The sequence below is a fragment of the Ornithodoros turicata genome, chromosome 4 (genome assembly GCF_037126465.1).
Source record: "Ornithodoros turicata isolate Travis chromosome 4, ASM3712646v1, whole genome shotgun sequence".
In the NCBI taxonomy this organism is placed as follows: domain Eukaryota; kingdom Metazoa; phylum Arthropoda; class Arachnida; order Ixodida; family Argasidae; genus Ornithodoros; species Ornithodoros turicata.
Window position 1 is genome coordinate 65587489 of NC_088204.1, and position 18532 is coordinate 65606020.

Sequence of the window (18532 nt, forward strand, 5' to 3'; positions counted from 1 at the left end):
TCCGCGGAGCGGTTGGCGTCGTTCGCTGGCCGTTTCAGATCAATTCGCTCCACGACGGAGCGCTCCTTCTTGCTCCGCCGAGAAACCTGGAATTCGGCCGGGACACCATGCAAGAAGGGAATAGTTCCTTCTTGCATGGTGTCCGGGCCATCATTTCCGCGTTTTGCGAGGCAAAGCAACAGTGTTGGGTACAGAGTATCGCATTCCTTTTGCGCGCCGCAGCCACCGTTCGGTGTCGGCGATTGGGACGATCGTGTCACGTGATTTCTCCTTCCAAGAACTGGCCGTCCATGTTGAGTCACCTGCATGCAAGACTGATTTCCTGCTTTGCGAGCTGGCTCGATTACGCGTTGTTCCCCACTGGAGAAGGGGGAGATTGGCATCCCATTGCTAGGCGACGCAGCCGCGCCTAACTCAAGATGGCGGGCTCGCTCGCCCGCGTGGCTCAGTGTTCCTATTTAGTGACTCTAGTTGGGGACTAGCTATTCGCTGAGTTTGCCGGATGTACGCATCGACCACAAAGCTCTTAGTTGGAAGCGACACCACCTATATAAGTTGGACTCGAGCAACTCGAGAGTGGCGAAAGTGCCGGGGTGTGGCTCTCGTGACATAATTCCCATGGCAGCAGTGACACCTGTTCTAAAATTCGAGGATTCAACACTAGAGGTGCCGGAGGGTCGACTCCCAGCGACTCTCCTCTCAATCGATGCGGGTCGTTGGAGTCGATGATGTACGATGACTCTCGTACGCCATCACTCCGACTCGCGGGTAGCGCGAGCTGAATAAACGGACACTACTTGTCTGCTTAATGCCTCCTCTCACTCTTTCGCCACGTGGATGTCGCGATGTTGTCTGCTTCAGCCAATCAACGCAGACGATTGCCAACACACGATTTTTGTGGCTATTTTGCGGGACCATACACTCTTAAAAATGGACTTCACCGCATAGCACGCTCCTAGCCAACCATCATCTCGAATGATAACATTATCTGCCCTGATTTGTTGAAAACGGGAGGCGTACGCCTTTTTTGTGACAATTATGAACCGCATAAGTGTCACAAAAAGGCGTACGCCTCCCGTTTTCAACAAATCAGGAGAGGCAACGATATCATTCTAGATGATGGTTGGCTAGTAGCGTGCTATGCGGTGAAGTTCATTTTTAAGAGTGTAGCTACGGCTCCTGAAAGTACGTCGTGATTGGTGGAAAGTTAATGGCTACCACCCACCACGTCGTTCACGCTATCAGGTTTTGTTTACTCGAGGGCAACTGTTTTCCGCTGGTAGATTTCGATTGGGTCTCTCCGTGCCGAATTCTCGTTAGCAGATTTGAGCGCTCGTTTCAGAGCGACCAGTAGAATTCGCCATTAGACACGCAGACGTACCAATAGCATGACGCGCAAGGTCACTTCGTCCGCGACCTGCGAGTCTGACAGACGACATTCTACAGCCAGTCCAAGCCAAGGGTATGCCGGAAATTCGTTGGCTGAAAGAAAGAAGCCAAGCAGAGGGTTATTCAGACCGCGGTTGAAGACATGTCATGATTGAATCCAAATGTTGGTTCACATTGCTGCGTTTACGCTTGCGCTTACATGTTACGTGCGCTCGCAGCAGTTCTTTGCCAACTTGCCATGGAAGCGGAGAGACGCTCCCAGTGGTTTATCCACAATCCCAAGCACGGAGGGGTGTTGGAAAAAATTGGGGGGACATTGGAAAAAAATTGGGGGTGGGGGTCATTATTACAGTTACGTCATCATAAGCTGTATACAGCTTAAGATATCATTACCGACGTGTGTCTAAAGCTGCATTCACAAGGGCACCCCCTGTAGGGTGTACACTGGTGAAAAAGTGGTGAAAAAGTTAGGGGAGTGTCATTGAACATTTGGGGGTGTCTGGATAAATCACTGGACGCTCCCCACAAGGCCACCTCGCCGACGCATCGCAAGCGCTTGAGCCAACTTAATGGGCACTAAAATGCAAAAACAAGTTCACTTCAAATTACGTTACACGCTATGTTAATTTCGTACGTGTTATCATAATTCTAAACTTTGATTCCGTTACGGAGCTACAATCGAAATTATACCGGACTCTTTCTTGCTTCGGCGCTAAGCAGTGAACGTCGTTTCAGCTCGTGCATCGGTGTTTTTAGTCCATGCTGCGCGTGCACGCGCGTGCCATGCCATGGAGCAGTCCCGGCGAAAAACATAGTGCGCGTTGAGAACCGGACTGACGTCGCTTTCCGAAGGACGTGAAGATAAATGTTGTTGTCAGTAAATGTTGCGTTCGCGAGAACTGTTGTGAGCTGCAATTCAGTGAACCGGTATTGAAAAGAAAGAAAGAAAAAGAGAAATGAAAATGGCAGCAGTGCGTATCATGCCGCTCAAATACGGAAGACTACGATCGGACCCCTTCCAAATTCACACGCCCACGATAGGTATGCGCGCGCTTCTCCCGCTGTCTCATTGGATGCCACCAATCTTTGCCTCCTGGGGATACCATTCGTTGCCGCCAAAGACGGCTCTGTTCTCATTGCGTTTTTCTTCTAAACGGTAGCGTTGTGTGAACTATTTTTGTTTGAATTGTACCAACTGAAACGCGGACTTTCATTTGAGAGCAAGTTGTCCTTGCATTTTAGTGCCCCTTTAAACTTTGTCGACGCAAAGAACGCGAGCGAAATTCATCTGCCCAGTGGAACCCGAGAAATGCGCGCATGCGCGCCGCTAGAGGTGCGCTGCTTCGAGCAGAGAAGCGGAGAAAGAATTCATTGGAGGAATGCAATGGCCATAACTGTGAACGAGGCGACTTGTACGAAAGCGTGAGCCCGTTCTGTGAGGAAATGCGGGTAAACACAAACCGCTGGCATGCAAGCGTTAAACGCAACAATGTGAACCAGTCTAGATCTGTCGGCGGCACGAATACAAGGACAGGGACGGACACAACTTTAGCCGAAACTTTCAACCTGATTTATTGCACCAAGATACAAAACCTCAGTTTCAACCGACCCACTTAGTGCTAAACCAGTCAAAAGGGTTCACACTGCTGAGTTTACGGTTGCGCTTCTGCTTACGGCAAATCGTCGCCATGGCAACAAAGCCTCACTCCCCGCAAACGCAGTACGTAAGCGGAATGGAGGGAGTAGAACCAACATCAACTTTCTCGACGCTTGCACCGCAAATCAAGTGCCCAATAGGAGGAGAGGATATAGCGCGTGCCACTGTGTGCGGCACATGAGAACTGCGTCGGTTCCCCTTTCTCCCTAGGGGGTGCGTTGTGTACGGCGCTCGTTCATTGGAGGAACGCAACGCTACAACGCAATGATGTGAATGGGGACTCTGGGAACGGCAACGTGAACCCGTTCCGCGATGAAAAGCGCGTAAACGCAAGCTTTCGACGCAAGCGTAAATCGCGCGGCAGTGTGAACCGGTCTTAAGCCTGGTCCGCGCTATTGCGTTTCAATGCGTCTGTCAGTGTTGCGTCCGTCTGCGAACCGATGCAAGCCCCCTTCGAAAGCGACGGACGCGTAGGTTCGCCGAGTTCAATTTTTGGATGGAGCGACGCAAGAAATGCAGGTTGTTGCCCCGGTAACTGTGCCGCTGCGCGCTCTTATCTTCTTTTACTTGACTCCATGTAGTCGGCTGTAAGCTGTTTCTCGTAAAGCAGCGTCGCAAAAGTGCGGATGAGTCCGTCCATCAGAAACGCTGACGGACGGACGTATTGAAACGCAATAGTGCGGCTCAGGCTTTAACTCGCCTCCAACATTGCGGCATAATATAAAGTTTTAGAATAGGGTGCGAGAGAATAGGGAGCCCAAAATGCCCACAGTCACTGTGTAAAGCGTGGCCTTCCCTTTGGTGACGTCACTGTCAGGTGTCACGTCAATGTCCGGTTTTTGTTCCGCCAAATAGTCAGATGATCCGTTCGCGACAAAACGTCCCCGTTGCGTTTTACGACACCACAAAACAGCCTTCAACACCTTTGTCCAGGTCCAGCACCTTACGACGTCAACCAAGGTGCGGTCGCTCACGCTTACGGAAAAAACAAAACGGGATGTGTGCACGCCGTTTATTTCTCTCCCCACAAGATGAAATTTTGTATGTGTCATATTCACGTAACTTAAATTCGAATAAAAGTCTAATCTCAAAGTCAGTGGGAGGGGCAGACTGTTCTTTTAAAGTCGGTTATGCACAGCAACTCTCTCTCTCTCTCTTTTTTTACCTCACAGGAAAAATGTGAATTACGCAACTGGCACGTTTTCAGGTGCACTCCCGTACACTAGGTGGAACGCAGTGCTTACCCAGTTCATTTTCGTCTGAAGCAGTAAAAAATTCGAACAATGTCTCTAGACACTCCACTGCTGCTTCTTCCAATAGCGTGTTCTTCTGAAATATAACCATAAATATTATGTCAGATACAGGGGGTGCTTTATTATAAGACGGCAGAACGTTGTCCTAGAACCCATGGTTGGTTGACGTGAAGAAAGGTGGAGCGTACAGTGCTGGATTGTGGGAAAAACCTAGAAAATTCAGAGTTTTCTAAGCAAATTCTAAAATAGCATGTGGTAGAAAACTTTTTTTTTTCTACTAATAGAGAGGCTTAAGCTACGCTCTCACTGCCGAGCGTGAACTCTCACAGTGGGGAGCCGCGAACGGAGAACGGCGAGAGTGTCCACATCAAGGTTTGCCGTACTCTCGAGCTCGAGATAAGCCGATGAGGGCGAGGGAAGCGAGACTTCCTCCACGCGCGCTACGAGTATGGCGCCACGGACCCTATAGTCTTGTTCTTTGCTTGGATTGGTTGATCGCTGCCGTCCGCCGTCGTCAGTCGCGCAAGGAGTGGCTGCTCGGACGGCGCAGAGAACAGGCCTCCGGCGTCCTCCAAGTGACCTTCAACAAGGTGAGACGTTGGGCATGTTGGAACATACTTGTGGCAGAGTAGCGCCGGGCACAGAGGAGAACAAACTAGCGTTTTCTTTCAACACTTTTGCAAAGAAGACATAACACAAATAGGCCTATTTGTGTTATGTATTCTTTGCAAAAGCGTTGAAAGAAAGCCCTAGTTTGTTCTGCTCTGTGTCCGTGTCTTTTCCGGCGCTACTCCGCTCCAAGTGACGTCTGGGAACAACGAAGCCGCACAGACGGCCGTACCTGATTTGCTTATCTAGAAATTCGCTACCCGGATAATAGAAGGTGAGTAGCGAGCCTTCCGGATAAGCCAGACATAAATGTTTGAGTTAAATATATTAATACAATGTAATAATTTTTAATTACTGTACTTGACATGACTAACTTCATCGTGGTTCCCCGTTTTAGTACAGCCAAAGCAGCTGTGGTTATGAGAATACATTAGAAAGGACAAGGAGACATGGGGTCGCGCGTCTTATGCAACTTAACGGGTAACTGTGCCAGCATCAGTTGTGAAAGTGTTCCGGGAAAACCAGGGAAGCACAGCTGGTGTTGCGGTTCGATCCTGGTAGTATTCGCAAGGCGCTTTCAGATGTACAACACCCATTACGACATTACACCTTTTGTTTTGCCAACGTTCGCGATTTTGTATTACGTAAGCCTAATTTTTCGGACACACAAGCAGCTCCGGAGCGCACGCAGCGCGTTCCTTTTTTACTAAACGGGACGTCTCCTTTTGCTGAGTGTGGCGCTCCTGCACTCCTACCTGAATGTCGGACTGCTTCTCGCGATCTCCACCCTACTCTTCGGTTGGACCCACCTGCAGGCTGCCGGATCGGAATACTTCTCTACCGAAAAGGCCATTCAGTGACACCCAGATGCCTATCACACCGAAAAAAGGGTGTGAAAAGGCGGTAACTTCTACAGTTACCACCTAGGTCAACATAGCGTCTGATGAAGGGTGTAAAAGGGTGGTAAAAGCAATTATCGTATATCCAAATTTCTACAAAAAGGCGTACACCCCCCTCGCTTAATCGCATCATCGTCGTTACGGGCTAACCGGTGGCGGGAAATTCAAAAAGGCTGGCGGGAAATTTTAAAAGATGGGCACGTGACACATTGCGCGTGACGTATACCACGGCCTTCACGTATCGTGCGAAGAGCGCCGTGCACGTGTTTTATCACGTGCCCTTCTCGACGAGTGCCCCGCCCCTCGTTAGCTCGTAACGCGTGCAAGCAATTGAGCCCGAAGCGGTAGCCCTATCCTTCGTAGGTAGCAGGTAGAACCTTGCAACCTTTTAGTCACAACATATGCGACAACTATTACCTCCTAAATGGTGTAACTACTCCACCCTTTTTTTCTGAGAGTGTATAGAGGCGCATTGCACACGCAACGCTCTCATGGCTTAAAGGGCCGTTTAGCAGAGACTCCGGAGCGAGAGGGACAGAGTGGAAGGAGCGCACCCTCCAGAGCCGCTGCTTAACGGGAACAGTGACGTGCAGTCACGCTCCTCGAACGTTGAAGATATACACGTGCTCGATAAAGCGGTACGCTATCAACGCACCCTAACGACGTGATTGCTCAGTATGTAGAGAAGGGTGCTGTAGTCGCTCAGCGCAGGAGTTGCCGAAAACCTGACGCAGGTTCCGTCCCAGAGTTCCGCCTTAAAAATGGCTGTCAAGAGATGAATGACGGGTAGAGCCGTAGCTGTGTGCGCGCTCTGCAACTCTGCCGTAGTTGTCTGCCAGTTCAACACGAACTTCCTAGAGCTCTGAAAGGGAAAGTGAATGTGAGAATCGCACTCCAGCAACACCATCGAAGCCACGAGGATGCATGGATGACATGAAAGAAATTCTTCATAGAGTACGCATTGCACTCGGGTCGCTTATACATAGGCGTTGGAAGGCGGTCGCCCCCCTTTCGGCTTTCAGCCAGTGGGGATCTGGACGTCATTACCCTTTCATGTATGGAGTTATTTTACGGGATAAACAACGGGCACATGATGGTGACATGACATCAGGTGTTTCATCGAAGAAGTAGCGCTACGAGCGCTTTTTCCCTTTCCTTTAAATGTAAGAGAGAAAAAGATCTGCCACACTGCCCCCTGAAGCAAGATGTTTTACATTGAAGAGACAATAGAAGAAAAGTTAAACCCTTTCCTCCCGCAGATAGCACTTTGGCAGCTTTCTCACCCTCACATCTAAACAATCATGGAAGGAACCTCGACGATATATTTTTTATTGATTGACATGAACGGGCACTACCTTCAGGAAGTGTCACCGCAAAATATTTACTTTGCGAAGCCCAGATTTCCTGAGAAAATCAGTAGTGCGCGCAGCGGCGGCGATCACTCCCAGCTCCTTCTGCCGTGTTGTGACGTCAGATCAGCCAAGCACTTTTATTGGCTGCACAGAATAGTCTGCTACAGTCGGCAGGTCTGCTTGAGACTCGGGACGGACGACGGAAAATACAACCACAGAAAGAGGGGAGAAGGAAGCAAAGAAAGAAAGAAAAACGAAGGTGCGCGCCTCGCTATTAGGCAACTGACGTGACGTCACATACTGCCAGCAGAGGGAAGGAGCTTTTCTGACGCGCGAGATTGAAAACTCTCTTGCGCGTCAGGATTGCTCGCTGCACTTCTACTATTTTGTGGGAATATGTCTCTCAGGAGTTGTAAGCATAATTTTTACTTTGCCTGACATGTTTTTTTCGAGCTCATCCATGCTCCTTTAAAGACGTTGCGACACTTCGTCTCAAGTTATTCCTTACAAATGTAAAATCCAAGTATTTTTATCGATGTGAACGTGCATTAATAGTATAACAGCCAAGGGGGCAATAGACGCCGTACACAACCAAGAACCACGAATACCTAAACTTACGCGACTCTGACATCACGGCAGGCGTTTCCGCCAGTGAGGAGACACGAGAAAGGTCACGTGCTTACGACTACCAGTGAGAATGACCGGAACTCTGATGTCAGGGATTGATGGGTATGCGCGTTCGAGTGTTTATATCTCGCCAAGTACGACGCGCAGAAAAATAATACCTTTCCCCTCAACACTTCAGTGTGCAATACAGCGTGTGCATGAAGTAATGAACCACATCCATCGAAGTGTCATAACCCCTTTAAGGGCAAGGGAGAAAACGCTCTTCTACTACAGGGACAAAAATATCCACCAGATTCGCTTCTTATCCTGTTCCGTGGTTCTCCCTGATTCCACATTCACTTTTTCATATATCGTTTCAGTAGCAAGGCATTCAGGTTCCAGAGAAAGAAGGCACAGTCTCGCTGATGCAACAAGAGGGCCCTACGAGGGTTCCATTCCTCAGTGCAAACTGGAAGCTAACATATGCATTACCAAAATATGCTGGACTAACGATACCCATAATCATAATAATACCCAAACCGTGAATCCAAGTTCGCCCGACGCGACTCATACCATTTTGGAGGCGCCGTTGCATGGTGGCACTTTGGCATGGTGGCACAGGTGTAACCACGGCGCTGTAACTTACATTGATGTTCGTGCGCAGCTGAATAGCAACCAATTTTTGGAGCAGGGCAAAAGTCATTGATCTCGTAAGGCCCCGGATGGACAGTTGCGTCTCCAGACCTTCGATTACCTGTTCGCTGCACAACAGAAAGGATGCAGCTGAAAAGAAGAAGAAGAAGAGAGCTCAAATATGTAAGTATAGCAGTGCGCAATCATCATCATCATCATCATCCAAATAAAGTTGTTGTGGTTGTTGTTACAGCATATGGAATTTCTACAGAGTTAGTCTAGCAAACGTTACACATTTCGATGTAAAAATCGTAAAAATAGAAGTTTCGATCGTAAAAATAGAAGACAGGGTTTAGCCAACCCCAAACTTCGCAGACTGGTAGCCATTTGTCTCAAGTTTTGTTGGAATTTTTGTGAGCGCTATGGTCCTCCAGAAGAAAAATTAAAAATCAAGCAAAATCTCACTCTGTGCATTTTCTATGGCCTATCTCACTCAAAAGCCGCTATTTTCTCCTGTGTGCGCCTCATTTTCATTTCTCCGTACACAGGTGGCACCACCATACAGAACAACAGGATGAGTGTGTAAGGTCAGAATCATGGTCTGAATAAGCGTGTCACATCCACTGATCTCTATGTATAAAGGCTGGATAGCGGATGGGTGAGGGTATCGCGGGAAAGGGTACGACCACCGGCCGCCATATTGCGGTGCTCAAAAGAGCGATTACAGCCCATATGAATGCATGTAAGCTGTGACAAGTTTTGCTGTTTGTGAGCGCTTCCCTTGCTGCTTCGCTAAAATTTTGCCACGGATCGCTGCAGAAACCCCTCGTGATTGAGTTCCTTACGTTTTTTGTGTGAAATCCCGTCACATACATGTTATTTCCTGTCTATTTTGTACTCGTGAGTAGTATAGTTTAATACGGCTTAATAACGGTGCCCGTATAAGAACCATGCGGCATAAGAACCGTGCGCTATAACGACATCCTTTTTCTAATCCAAGATGGCCGATTCTAAGCCAACACAATCCAGTTCTAAGCCAACACAATCCACTTGTAATCCAAGCACGAGCCAAATCCAAAGCCATCTGATTGGCCGCCATTAGCCCCGCCCACTTCACGTTCATTGGCCACCGCGCCCCCAACTGATCTTTGAATGGCTGACCGTAGATCCACTCCTTTATGCTAATTAGTTGGCTTGGCTCCGCCCAGTTCACACTGAGCGGCCCGTGCTAAGCCTTGACTGATCGTTGATTGGTTGACTGTAGCTCCGCCCCCCTTATGCTAATTACTCGGCTCTGCCCCCACTTCACACGCTGATTGGTGCACGCGTATCGCTGAGCACAGCTCCGCCCCTTTATGCTAATTAACCGGCTCCGCTGATTGGTCCATTCTAAGCCTACTGATCACTCTCCCCAGACTTCTGATTGGCCGCGGCCGCAGCCGCCGCCGCCGGACGCCCCCGCTGCGGCCTCAAACTTACCCGGGCTAGCGGGTGGCCGCCGCCAGATGGTGCGCGGGTCGCTCGCCGGCGGCTTCAGATGGTTCTAACCCAACGTCTCTATCTCAGACGTCCAAACTTACCTCATGCCACCAGACGGCGCGACTCAGGTGCATCAACTCCGCGCTGTTCCGCTTCGAGGCGTCACACGAGCGAAAGAACTTCGTCGAGATGTGCTGCCACATATTGTGCTCCCGTATCACCGCAAACAAGTTGCGGGAAATCATACGCGAAATCTTGGACGAGTACCTGTCGGCTTACAGGGAGCAATCACTGCGCGAGCTTCAGGAACTATGTCAGGAAGAAATAAGAGTCCTGGAGACGATCATCAATCGCGCTAGGAGCTATGGATGAAAATAAAGATGCATCACACCTCGCTACACAGTCTGCTCGAGTTATTCCACGATGCGCATGCAGTTCCAGCACCCTGCTCGAATTCTCATCTCCGGCGCGTCCATGTGTGGGAAGACGGTGCTCACGCAGAATATAATGAGACATCCCGAATTATTTAGCATTCCACCGCAGAAGATACTCTACGTACGAAAGTATGCAGCCGGCTGGGAAAAGGATTTCGACGGTGTGGAGTTTATGGACAGGATACCCGCAGATTGGAATGAGCGATATCCCACTCTCATAGTTATTGACGATCAAATCACGGAAAAGGGGGTTCTATCGGAGGTAGAGTCGCTGTTTGTACGTGGTAGCCACCATAAGAATGCGTCCGTGATCCTGATCACACAAGCCTTGTTCTATCACAATGCCGCTTTTCGAACGATATCGCTGAACGCCAGTTATATCGTATTGTTCCGGAACGCGCGGTCCGTACAACAGATCGAAACCTTCGGACGTCAGGTATTCGGGAAACAGGGGCTCTCCTATTTTCTCGACGCATATAACCAGGCGACGGAGAAGGCGCACGGTTATTTAGTTGTGGATCTGCACGCGCAAACACCTCCCTCTCGTAGCCTGCGAACGGGTATTTTACCGCACGACCGGCAGTTCCTGTTTACGCCCGCGAAATGACGGCCGATCTTAGAAGACATCTCACGCTCCTCAAAGTATTGGCCGCCAGCAAACCGACGCACCGCGCAGAGTTACTTAAAGAGCTCAGCTGCGACGACATTCGAATCCTTTCGGAAATCTGTCTGAACATTCTACGCGGAAATATCCCACTTTCGACGGAACTTCATAAAAACCTGAAGAAACACAAAAAAATCCTCCGCTTCCTCGCCTACAAGTCACTTCATAAGTGCCCCCGGCAGTTGAAGAAATATATTAGGGGACAACGAGGTGGTCTCATTCCCATACTTCCACTGCTCCTCTCAGGGCTATCAAGTCTCGTGGCGGGAGTCGCCGGGCGAGCGATATCCAAAGCCATCGGTCATGGCTCATAGAATAGAAATAGGTGAAGTTCTGAAATCTAACGAATCGGACGATGTAAAAGTGGGCAAAATACTGGAAGCCCTCTATTACTTGCTGAAGCGAGCTCACTATCATCCTCCTCCTCCTCCTCCTCCTCCTCTGGAACCTGTCCGTTCGGAGCCCGAACCGGAACCCAACCCATTCGATTTTAATCTTCTACCCTCCGGCGTTGATAAAGCACGCGCGAAATCTGTGCTAAAAGAATTGAAGAAAGTTTTCACCTGGCAGGCGGATAATGTGCTAGTATATAGAGGGAAGCGAATCAATCGCTCAAACATTGTGGCTCTCGTGAGCTACTTAGCACGTCGTAGCGCGCTCATCAAGAAACCCTGCTGGTACAAAAAAGTATCGAAAATTATAAGCGCTCTGAAAATACACCGCATTGCTCGCTGGAGCAAATATGGGGCCCTATAGAAAGATCAAGGAGAAAGGGTTAGGTGGAGTGGATCGGTACCGACGGTATCACAAGCTCACGCGCGCAGAAGCCGTGGAACAGCTGAAAAAAGAAGATGCTTACACCCTTCACAAGCCAGTGAAGAAAAAATTTAAGCGACGCTCCATCATCGCAACTCACGTGCGGGATTTATATCAGGCAGACCTTCTGGATATGCGCAAATATCAGAAATTTAACAAGGGCTTCAGGTACATCCTAACGGTCATAGATACGCTATCGAGGTACCTGTACATAGTCCCCATTCGCACAAAGCGCCCGCAAGACGTAAAGAAAGCCTTCCAACGAGTTTTCCGTCATGGAATTCCGAAGAATTTGCTCACTGATCGCGGGAGCGAATTTTGGGGTTCCCCCGTTCGTCAGTACTTTCAGTCGCTACTAAATCACTATAGCACACAAAGCGGAATGAAAGCCGCCTCCTGTGAACGCGTGCAGAGAACAATTAGAGAAAGAATAGCCAGGCATTTCACTAGTACGGGGAAGTTTAATTATATCAACGCGCTGCCGAAGATAGTGGCCGACTATAACGACTCGGTACACTCCGTCACGGGCGAAAAGCCGAAAAACGTGAACGCCGGAAATGAAGTAGCTCTGTTCAACAGATTGAATCGTAAGACGACCCCGCGCGAGAGCAAGTATAAATCAGGGGACCAGGTGAGGCTCGCGTTAGATCGCGGTGTGTTCGCCAAAAGCTACGATCAAAGGTGGACGGCCGAAGTGTTCGAGGTGTCGCGAACGAGAAAGACCGATCCGCCCGTAGTGTACGTGAAAGATTCGACGGGAAAAGAAATACTGGGATCATTCTACGAGCAGGAGCTGCAGCCCGTCCACCATCTTTCCTCGTACGATAAGCGACTCATATCCGCTGTGATTAGAAAGAAGAAAATTAACGGGGTATTGCACTACTTGGTTCGTTGGTTTGGATACGCCAAAGATCACGATTCTTGGGTGCCCGCCAGCGATGTCAGAAAATGAATTTTACGTGTATCTGCTCTCGAACGCTAGCATGGACCTGTACCCGTCCAACACGCTGAATGATTTCACGATCGCGTTAGATAAGCCACTACACCTGGATGATTCGTACGTCGTCGGTCTAGAGGGATTTTCCATTCCCAACAGCTTCCTGAACGTGAACCAAGCGCCTGATAACCTGATAACGCTATCAACGGAGAAGTGGCAAACAAAACAGCTCACGTTCGAAGACACGGACACGCTATTGAATAAAATATTCCCCGAATATGGGATAGAGTGGACTTACGAGGAAGATCACTACGTGTTTAAGCTACCGTCGCGCGTGCGCTCGGCGAAACTAATCGACAGACCGCTGCATCTCGCCTTTGGAATCGTCGACATCGATGGAGATCACCGGGAGGGCGGTAAAGTACGCGCCGTCCCAAACGTGTTACCGCTCGCGGAGGAAAGAGCCGTTATGATGCGAGTTCGCCGGGTGATAGTGATCAATAACGATCTAATTTTAGAACCCCGATCGCTCATTACCGACACATTCAACGAATTCTTCAGAGCGACGAACGATACAGAATCACGGGTGGAATACAAAGACAACACTTACTCGCTTTCTCTCCCGACGAATTTCAACTTGTCGACCGAGTTCCTGGACCTCATTCAGGTGAAGCACATCCATGTTGAAGGATCCCGAAAGCGCATCACGTGTAATCCCATAGTGAAGACGTACCGCATAAACACTCAAGAGACGGAAAGTCGGCGCATTTCACTTCCACCGAATTACTACGAAACACCCGAAGCTCTCGTGAGCGCCATCCATGAGCGTCTGCAGCCGGAGGCTTCCCTCACGTACGATGCGTGGGCGAGGAAGTGTTCGTTGAGCTTGCGGGAAAACGTGTCGCTTACATTATCCGATTACTTTGCGTACCTACTGGGTTTCGGCGCGAAAACCGTATTTACGGAAAACGATACGGGTGTCGACGAAGTGACCATAGATCTTCCCATTAACTGTTTTATGATATACACGGATCTCGTCACGCCCTCCGTAGTGGGAAACGGTCGGCATCCGATACTGAAATTAATTCCATTCGTATACGATAGAACGAAAGAACAACTGAGTTTCAGCTTTCTACCCGTTCAGTATTTTAAGTTAGTGCAGCGCGAAATTTCCTCAATCACCGTCTCTATACGCGACGACACGGGTCGCAAGCTACCGCTACAAAATCGCGGTAGATCGACGCTGACGCTGCACTTTAAGCATGTACACTAAAGCGGTACCAATCTACGGATTTGGCGTTCCAACGGTATACAGGTCGCACCTGTACCAGAGGGGAGGCAATTTCTTTTCTCAGCTCGGGCGTTTCGCTATTCCACTCTTTAAACGCGTATCGCCATACTTAAAAAAGACTGCTGTTGCGGCCGCTAAGCGCGTGGCCAAAAATCTGTCGGAGGGAGACTCTTTCCGAAGTGCGCTTAAGAGATCGGCGAAAGATACGGGCCGTGAAATTCTCCGCGACCTCGGAGGGGCGGGCGTGCGAAGAAAGAGGAGAAAACCGGACGTCTTCGACGGCATAAATCACGCTGGTTGCGCGGCCACAATTTAGTTGCGAGATGGACACGATTAACGTCGTACATCCCGACACTCCTCTGTTGGATAAGTCGGAAACACAGTTATTTTCCGTGCCGGGAACGCAGTGGCATATACTGAAGGGGGAATATGAGGTATTCTACCCGGTCGCTGACATATCCTCCGTCATAGAGTTCCAGCTTTCGAATTTGGGGCACCACTATCTCGATTTGAACTCCGCGTACATAGTGACGAAAGTCCGCATCGTACGTGACGATGGTTCGCTACCGGAAACACAGGCTGGCGATCGGACGACCTACGACGAGGTCTACCCCGTCAACGCGTTCGCCAGCTCGCTTTTCAAGAACGTAGCCGTCTTCTTGAATCAGACCATGATTACGAATAATGATTTATATAGCTATAGAAGCTACTTGGATATTTTGCTTCACGCCAGCACCACGGAGCAAAATACCGTGCATAAAGCAGGTCTGTACACGCAAGAAGAAGCGCGTCAAACGGAAAACAACATTCGCGCTCGTGGACCGGCCGAACGATACAACCTCACACGCGGCGGCAAGACCATCGATCTGGTTTCCAAGATCAACTCGGACATTTTCCTGCAGCCTAAGCTACTCATATCGGGAGTGGAAATTAGGCTTGTTTTTTATCAAGGCTCCGACGCGTTCCGCATTATGAAGACCGATCAGGAGCAGCACACGCATAAACTGGAAATCATGAGTGCCACTTTGTACATAAAGAAAATCACCGTGTCTCCCAGCCTATTCCTCGGACACGAAACGGAATTGCAGAAGCGCAAGGCTCTCTACACACTGGCCGGAAGTGAATCGCGTATTCGTTCGCTACCAGTTGGCAACCTGGATGCATGCCTGGAAGATTTATTTCCTGAGAAGATACCGTCTAAGGTGGTGGTCGCATTCGTGCCCACCCTAGCCTACCAGGGAGCATTCAATCGGGACCCGTACCGATTCGTGAACTGCGACATTGAGTCGGCGACGCTCACCGTGAACGGGACGCAGCGAATAGACACGTTCGACTTCAACAATAACCTGAACCACCGAAGCTACTTCAACCTCCTGGAGCAGCTGTGTGAGAAGCACGTCTCCTACGAATACGACCACTACGTTGGAAACAAGTTCCTACTGTACTACGACCTGGATCCGGATCAATCCTCCGTCCACCTGTCACCGATCAGGCGTGGAAACGTTCGTCTGCAACTCAAGTTCCGACGTGCCTTGGCCGAACCCACGACCGTATTGATACTGTCCGAGAGTGTGCGAATTATGTCCATCGATAAGAACAGGAACGTCACACTGGATTAGCGATGTTCGAGCAAGATATCGAGAGACTCCTGAAGTACAACGATTACACTTCGGCACTCTTCCGCGGTGTATACGCTCGAGACGATCGTCTGCCCGCACTGGATAGACCGGGTATGATCGTGGTGAACACCGATCGGCGACAGCAAGCTGGGGAGCACTGGATTTTGTACGCGAAAATGAAGGATGACCTCATCTACTTTGATTCCTTCGGATTGCCGCCCATCGAACCCGAGCTGAAACGCCTCACCGTCGACGAATATAATGATGTCTGTATCCAAAGCCTGTATTCTCCAATGTGTGGTGTGTACTGTTGTATTGTGGCGACATTGTTGGCGAAAGGGAAATCACTGAAGAGCATTGTATCCCTGTTTTCCGATAATCTCGCCGCTAATGACCTAAAATCAATAAAGCTGCTAGAAAAGTTGTTTGTCGCTTAAAAACGCCTGGTGTCCTTTATTCTCTATAGCCCCCACAAACTACACTCTCTTAGTCAATGAATACGCGCTATAGCTCCCTATCATATCATTCTATCAATAGAGCGTCCCATCATATCAGCCTATCTTCCTAATCCATCACAACAACGCAACATTTAAAATCAGAAATACATGTATTTTTATTTTTCCCGCTGATTACATATGGGACGCGGGCTTTCGTTGCGGTCACTTCTTCTTCGCGTGAGTAAAGATGATGTCGGGCGATGCGGCTCTTTTACCATCCCTGAATCTCTCCTTCTTCTCTAGTTTCAGATCTGGTAATTCTCGCATTTCTTGCAAATCTTCATCCGTGAGTCGCCTAAAACGACTGGGTAGGTACACCTTTACGCGTTTATCGCTGTCCATCAGGAGTTCCACGTACACGGACTCCCCATAGATAGTGTCCACTTTGCGTAAGTCCAACACGTCGAGCTTTTCATTGTTTGGAACAATGCTCATTTTCTGAATGTCTCCATCACCGGGTTTCTTTAGTTTATCCAGCTTCTCGACAATAGATGACATATCTCTCAGTGCAAGTTTCTACGCACGCCAAATGAACTGAAAATGAGGACAACTATTACCTAACTTTCCTCATCTTGAAGACAATAGTGAAACATACCTTTCTCGTTGTGCGCTTCACGAGGAGTCGACCGACGGCTTCACGGACCTCAAATGAGTTGTATATATCGCGACTTTTATATAAAGCACCTCCGGAGGAGCGCAAGGGTGGTGCGATTCTGTTTACACAATCACACGGGAACAGCATGTGATATATGACGCGCGCGCGAAGGACATTTGGAAACTGCATAAGCGAACCCTTTGTTTTCGGTGCTTGTTTCGGCAATGAGCTGGTGGGCTCATAGGGATATTTTCCTTCAGATAGACTTGTCTCATCAAGCACAACAGTTTACTTTTGGTTTTAATACGCGTGGCCTCGGAAAACATGATTTACGTGGTGACCTAGTTTCTCGTTACATCACCTTGACGCAACATTTTTTTCACTAGGGCCCGCCACGATGGGTGGAAGTGCGTTTTTGATATTAAACAGATGGCACCGTCGTGTTGGGGCTTGTCTCAAGGTGACCCAATTTCTCGTTACATTACCTGGGGTGGAAGTGGTGTCAGGACTTTTGGAGCTACAATTGGAGCAGCAAAAATCTGCTTCTGGAGCAGATATGGAGCAGGAAAAATGACATTTTGGAGCACATATTCCGGAATTTGGAGCAGAAACGTCTGGTACGCAGATTGGTTCCTTGAAGATTGAAGATCCGCACATTGTCATATACTGCCAGATACACCATGAACCATGAGAAGCTAACAATTTCCTTAATGTAAACATAAAAATATCAGTGTACAAAATGTTATAGACTAGCTAGCATGACTAGTTAAAACGTACACAGTCATGAAAACTAACACATATTTCGTTGACTAGTCTGCATGACTATTTAAAACGTACACACACACTGGTGAAAACTAGTACATATTTTTTTGACCAGCTGGCTTGATTAGTTGACACCTGGTGGAAACTAGTACAGAATGAAACTTTCAGCACTGCCTGAATGCAGTCACAATACACAATCAGACGAACGTTGTACTTTCAGTGTTGCCTGAGGAGTGCCATGTGCAGTGCTTACGTTGGTACAGTTATCCATAGTTTGATGTTCCTCGTGCAGCCCTGAGAGTATAACGTTCGTCTGATCCCCTCCTTTTCTTGTTCCGCGGGTTACTCTCAATCTCTTGAATGCGCTGGAGAAACTCTGGAAATTTTGCGTTTGTGTCCTTCAGAAGAACGCTTGTGCTCTCTACCTTCACCATGTCCTTTGACTTGCCACCTTGGCTGACCAGTGACTGGACATTGAATGGACATTTTGGGCAGCCTCAGCAGTCCGCGTCCTCCGTTCTGTTTCTTCTCGTTACAGGCGCTCTTTCTATGATTTGTAGTAGTTTGGGAAACAACGTACGAAAGTTTCTTCCTTCCGCACTGAATGGGGGAAACATGGTCGGGAAAATCTCCGTTGCGACGTCTCCCCATGTGTAAGGGGCGGAGTTCGCAATCACCTAAAGTACGAAAATAGTGACTTTCCTGTACGTTAGCTCTGGCCTCAAAAGTGTTTAAATCCTTGCTTCGGCACTTGAAGAACGCCACTCTCTGTGTCTGTGATTCTTTGCTTTGTCCGCGTGTTTCTCTGGTGCTGCATGACGCGTGACAGGCGAACCACCAGCGTGCACGATATGCCCACGCTGCATAAAGTGCAGTAAGCATCGGTTTATTTTACACTAGGCTAGCAGCACAACGAAGTGAGGTCACCATTTTAGTCTATCATTTTGAAGATATCATCGTTGAATTTCGTGTTTTTTTTCTGAAATGTACATGGGCCCTCGTAACGTGATTCTGACAAAAAACAAGAAGAAAAAAACAAG

The 18532-nt window shown here is 48.8% G+C and overlaps 1 protein-coding gene across 1 annotated transcript in view; it reads right to left on the reverse strand.

The window, feature by feature from the left end:
• The window catches only part of LOC135391713 (uncharacterized), a 139058-nt gene that overhangs the window by 15012 nt on the left and 105514 nt on the right, over positions 1-18532 (reverse strand). Inside the window, exons 25-28 of the mRNA XM_064622112.1 lie at positions 8412-8548; positions 6463-6669; positions 4291-4375; positions 1382-1482 (exon numbers count right to left, since the gene is read on the reverse strand). Of these exons, the coding sequence (XP_064478182.1) occupies positions 1382-1482; positions 4291-4375; positions 6463-6669; positions 8412-8548 (530 nt within the window). The remainder of the gene's footprint in view (positions 1-1381; positions 1483-4290; positions 4376-6462; positions 6670-8411; positions 8549-18532) is intronic.